The following is a 5,979-nucleotide window of genomic DNA, read 5'->3' on the forward strand; positions in this document are numbered from 1 at the left end:
GAATATATGAGCAAATATGCCGTGTCTGAACGGGTTCTCTCTCGTATTGCCTTGGCTCGTCTGTTCCGTGCAGCAAGTGCTCGACGTGTTGGAAAACTCTTCGTGTCAGTTACAAGACGAGATGAGGATGCTGAAGGGTGATCTGGGGCGATAACAGCACATGATATTCACAATCATCCTGTAAGTCGCTGACAGTGACAAAGGTATCTTGGCCCTGGAACTGAGAGCAGTGGACGGCCAGCACGTTGACAGTCGAAGTGGATTTTGCGTGCTCCAGGTGGAGAAGCAACTGAAGCAGCAGAGGCCAAAAAGGTGGAGAGGGGTGTGGGAAGGTGAGGAGTAGCGACCATGCCCGGAAGGTACTAGACTCCTCAAGCTAATCCTAATGCGGGCTTCCTGCGGCCGCAGCTCTGCTGTGCTGCTTTCCCAGGCTCCCCTCCAGCGACCAGTCATCAGCGGCAGACGCCTTCCATTGTCCATTCCTGGGCTGGCCTTGGGCCGCACTGAAGACAGAGGCGAGAAGCGCCTGGCGAATGGGCAAGGCGAGAGGCACAGTGAAGAAGGCAGACAGCCAAAAGAGCCTGGGCAACGCTGCAGCAGCAGCAATAACTCTCACAGCAGAGAGACAAGCAGAATATGAGAGAAATCGACCCAGGGCGTGCGTCGCTGTCGCTGTTCGCCGGCAACCCCCTCCCCCAGGTTCAGAAACCCAACCCTAGGTCGACGACACCCATTGACCAGTCAGCAGTGTGGTCACTGGGTCAAACGGCAGAGTAGAATGCCGGCAAGAGAATCCCATGAGGGACCAGAGTTTGCGATGGGACACGGAGAAAGCAGGCCATCGGCGAGCCGGCCTCACACCACGGAGAGCGGAGGCACGGGGTTGACGGAGGCAGCTTGGACACCACTCTGGAGCAGAGCAAGCTCTGGGCAGCGGGGGGACACTGGGCACTCCGGCGGCCAGCGGGCAGAACCGTGCAGAATTGCACGGCGAGGAGGCGAAATATCATCCCACCGATGTCGCTGTGGTGCTCGATCAGCCCAGGCCCCAGCCAAGAATCTCGGCTGATGCCCTCGCGGCGGGACCCTCAAGTCCCGTTCGCACCCGCCTGAGTCACCTCATCGAAGCTCAACATGGGCGATAGATGTCGTGGACGTGGACTGAGCACAGAGCAAAAGATGGGAAAAATTTTCTGCACTCATTGCAATCTCGTAGTATCCGTAGCCTCAGCTAGGCTAGGCAGGACAGACAGGGCACGGCCAGCCAGCCATGTCTCCAAGAAAATCACACGCCAGTGTCTGGTGTCTGAATGTCTTGGGTCCTTTGTCAGGCTTGTCTCTGGATGGGCGAGAGATGGTTGTGCATTGGATGCTGGGGACGCTGTGCTGTGCTGCTAATACTGGGCTGCGATAGCGACAGCAGAGCTCTTCCTCCGCTGGAGTCTTGCACCTTCAGGCCCGCACTCCTCGTCATTGCTCTCACGCCCGTGGCACACTCCCCCATCAAGGTCAAGACACCCAGGTGTCGGCATGACACACCCCTCCTCGTCCTCTGGCTCGCCCACCCACGCCGGGCGGGCGTCCATGAGTGAGCCATCCAGAGGGCGTGGGGCGTGAAGGCGGCGTCAGGCAGGGCGTGAAGCACACTCTCTCGAGGAGTGGGGGTACGTACTTCACCAATTGGATCCCTGCCTGCGCTAGCATCTGCTGCAGGGCATTCGGGTGGGGATACTGACGAGCTATGCTGCTTTGAGCGGAGCAATGGTGTGTGCCTGTACCCTCCTCCACATTTTCTTAGGCAATGTACCTCTAGCGCCAGGCTTTGTCGTGCAACTGAGGTGATCATCCACCAGGCACAGCCGGGAGAGCAGAATGGTACATATGTTGGAGTCCCCCTCGAACCTCTTCCCATCCTTCTCCGCTATCACCATCTCGACTCTCACCTGCAATCTCTCCAATTGCTTCTACTTCTTTCATTTGAGCTGCTGGCCTGACTGGATCTGACACTGCCATCACTCTTCATCTCTATCTACCCTTACTCGCTTGTAATCCTTGACTCGTCCCCCAACTCAACTCGACTTCGACTCATCCTCTCGAACCCATCCGACTGACTACGCTCTATCGGCTGGCTTCACCAAGAGACAAGACTACAAATTGAGACGCCTGACACTCGTCTACGTCTCGAGCTATCTTCCTGGGCACACCACCCTCAACTCATCCACCACACACACACACACCACACAACACCGAAGCCATGGACTTCGACTCCTGGTCTCACTCCTTCTGCCTCGCTTGCGACAAGCAGGTTCAAACTTCGACCGACGCCTACTGCTCCGAATCTTGCAGACTGGCCGACTTCGAGAAGACCTCGACAACCTCCTCGCAAGCCAGCTCACCTGGCTTCGCTCCTCCTTCCTACCCTTGGACGTCGAAGACCTCCAGCTCTGGCTTCTACCTGTCTCCCGCCTACGACTTCTCCAACGCGAAGCCCTACGGCGCTCGACACATGAGCCAACCAAACTGCAAGCCCTACGGCACCGAGCAGTCCACCGCCAACGTCCGATCCCTCACCCCCTCAAGCTCCCACAGCAGCCTCTGCTCCATGCAGAGCACCTCAACAACGGGCGAGTCAACTCAGCTGTCTGACAAGGCGAGGAAAGAGCTCCGAGCGTACGCTGTTTCATTTGAGCAAGTGAGGATGCAACGAAGACGATCATACTAAACAACACATCACGCATACACGACACTACACTCAAACGACCCTCGCTGCTTTTGAATTTCAAGACCACGCAACTCACTCCAACAACTACAACTGCATAAACATACGAACACTACAACAACACCTCACGCATTTTTTTTTCTTCTCTCAAGAATTTGTTTGTACCAAAGAAGGGCATTACACCGGAGCACTGCATCAAAAAAAGTTTGTTTTTACATCGACCCAACACGATTTCTCTATCTCGACCTGCTTTGGGCGGGATCATCTGGGCGGCTTTATTGTCCATGGGTTCACGGGATACGGGAGCCATGACGGGCACCTTGTACCAAATAAAGGGCGGAGTTGATATCGCATGGATTATGGGAGCACTTGGGATCCACGGGAGGTTATCATGATACTGGGACACGACGGCGTCTGCTACCCGCCAGAGAGCGGCCGGGATGCAACAACGGATGGGGATATTTTGGGTCAGGCGTACAGGACCGACCAGGCACACGAGCCGGTCGATGGTTGTCATATCGGGAGGGTTGCTGCACTTTTGACCAAGGGGTTACTGGCCATTCACAGGAACTGCGGAAGACTGCACAGCATAGCATAGCATAGCATACTATAGCCAAAGAACGGATTTTTCTCCCTCCACACACGCGTCCATACATCCATCCCTGTGTTCACACGATCCATACAGACCATGCAGAGGTACCAGGCGGCAGAGGCCGAAGCCAGCCCAGTCTTCTCCACAATTCTCCATCTCCGTCCCCAGCTCTTCTCGGTGTCACCCTCCTGATGGACAGTGTTAGTGGTGATGGCTAGTGGGCAGAATTGCTTTTCTCGGGGCTTTTGCAGAGAGTCGCCGGCACTTGATGGGCGTCTCTCCAAGGATTGCCCGAATTCTACTACGGTAAACAATGGACTGGGATGATTGATTAATTGCAGTGACTCGGCAACTGTTTACACTTTGACGGGGCTGGTGACATGGTTGGCAACATTTGTCAAAGACTCTGGCCCGGTCCTGAGCAAACAAAACAGTCATCGATCCCTAGCGCCTCGTAGGTGAGGGTGAGAGTGTGACTAAGCCAACCAACCAACAAGAAACTTTGAGGGAGCGAGTTTCGCAATGGCGTCTCCAGATTGAGGCAAAACGACGAGGGCGCTAGCAAAAGCCTGACGGGTCATGCTCCGTGAGAGCTCCATCTCAGCTCCGTTCCCCAGACTTGGTTGACTTTGGCGCGAACAGCTCTATTGGTGTGAGAGCAGTCATTCAGTCATTCAGCCTCCGATATCCGGCGCACATGAGCCATCACGTCGTTTCGCATCACCGATGGATGGGGCCATAATGAATCCATTGTGAAGGCCAGCTAACATCAGCACCAGCACCCGAAACGTGCTCGTCGATGGGCATGATGCCACCCGGCCGGAATGGAGTGAGACGATAACTCAATTCACCAGAGACAGTTTCAATGCTACCTATCATGCATAAGCACCCCTGGTGTGCCTGGCTCTTTTTCTCACTCGACAAGACAGCACAGAGCACAACTCTGCCAACTGGGGACGCCGGCGTGCAATCCCTGGTTCACGATAACACGCTGAAAAAGTCTTTCGCACTCAATTTTAGCCCTTTGGCCACCCCCAAACTTCGGGTCCCCCCTTTACAAGATTTTAGCCCCTCGGGAGCTCGTCTCGCCCGTTTCCGCCTTGGATGGGGCCTCCTAAGGGCCCCATCCATCCCATCCCATTGATTTGCAAGGTTTGAAACGTCATGCTAAGGCGGGCCGTATTGGTATGGAGCTTTTTTTTGCTTGGGGTTCTGCCAACGCATCGTTACCTTCGGAATCGGCGATGCTGACTGAGATTGATGATCTGAGCTACTGGCTAGACGATTGATTGACTGGGCTGGCTACCGTAGCTGGCTTGACGTTTGGAAAAATAGTGGATAATTTTTCCCTTGCCCTTTGTTTGTCTTGTTCACTTGCAAACTGCCAGGGAACAACAATTGTTCTGTCTGACCAGGGCGGCTTCCGAAACAGCGATTAAGAAAATTTTTCTCTGGCTCTTACGGGCTACGCATTGCAATGGGATTGGATATCCAGCGAGATTGAGGGCTTGTTAGCGACGCTCCCCTTGATGACGCTGTCGTCGAACCAGGAGCCCCTACAAAGGCAGAAGCGTCTTCTATCCAAGGCTGTGGCGCGCCCAGTTTCATGCCTCTTCACCTTGAGTCGGCCGAGATCTACATCATCGTCGGCAGGGTCCGCCGGGTCGCCTGTTGACGGACCAAGAGGCCGAACTCTCTCATTGCCCCGGACGGGTTCGGCGCTAACAACCCGGGAGAAGAGAGCTTTACCATGCCTCGATTATCCGAGAGCTGGACTCGCCGTCCGACGCCCATGAGCCGTTATTTCCCCCTTATTGCTCCCATCTCGGCAGATGGACGAGCAGTTCATTCGCTTCGCCGGCAGTGAGACCTTGCATTTGGAACATTATGGAGCAAATGTGGGCTGTTTCGGCGGGAGGGGGCATTGTCATGCTTGCCTTGCCTGCCTCCGGACCATCTTGGACGGACGGGACGGATCCATGGATCGAGATGAAGAGATCCATTGCTTCTTTCTCCGTCGGCCAATACTACGGTACTGTACCTACGTGGCCGGCCGTCTGCTGTTCCCTTCTCTTCTGCACCCTGCTCGGAGCCCCTGGAACCTTCCTTGATCGCCGGGGGTTGGCCCGGACGTTGCGGAAGCTCTTCCTCGCGAGAAGCATCCATGGAAAGCAAGGGCCGCTGGGTGACGTTGGCGAGCAAATCCTCGGCCTGCTCCGCTTCATGAGAGAGGGCGTGGGTGTGTCTTGTAAGCCTTCCTTGGTCGAGACTTTGAATGACGGACAAACGTGTGCATCATGGGTTCTACGACGGCAGCATTTTGCACAACTTGAAAATTTATGCCTTGTTTGTTTTTCCATTTGTCTCAACCAGGAACCGCCATCTCTGACCGGTCCTTACTAGCCCCCACTCCGCCTTTTTTTTTTTTTTTTTTTTTTTTTCTTTCTTTCGTTGCAATGCGGGTGCCTTTTTTGACTCTGAGGCTCTTCAGGGCGGATACGACCTCGTCATGAGAGGGTAATATTGGAGTTGACAGAAAAACAATGCAAGACCATTTCCCATTCGCCCCAGGTTAGGTTTGCATTCCAGGCACAGCCCGCCACTTCCATCAAACGTCTCACCACTGAATTGATGAGCTCAGGATAAGAGTTTTCATCCAATGTCGTCG

The 5,979-nt window shown here is 54.8% G+C and overlaps 1 protein-coding gene across 1 annotated transcript; it reads left to right on the top strand.

Annotated features, from left to right (window-relative positions):
- Positions 1-2,254: 2,254 nt before the first annotated feature.
- NCS57_00572100 (uncharacterized protein) lies at positions 2,255-2,722 on the top strand (the record flags this gene model as incomplete). Its single annotated transcript, XM_053055633.1, has 1 exon — positions 2,255-2,722. The coding sequence occupies one exon, from the start codon at positions 2,255-2,257 to the stop codon at positions 2,720-2,722; it is 468 nt and encodes a 155-aa protein (XP_052914588.1).
- Between the last annotated feature and the right edge of the window lie 3,257 nt (positions 2,723-5,979).

The sequence above is a fragment of the Fusarium keratoplasticum genome, chromosome 4, assembly GCF_025433545.1.
Source record: "Fusarium keratoplasticum isolate Fu6.1 chromosome 4, whole genome shotgun sequence".
NCBI classification, from domain to species: domain Eukaryota; kingdom Fungi; phylum Ascomycota; class Sordariomycetes; order Hypocreales; family Nectriaceae; genus Fusarium; species Fusarium keratoplasticum.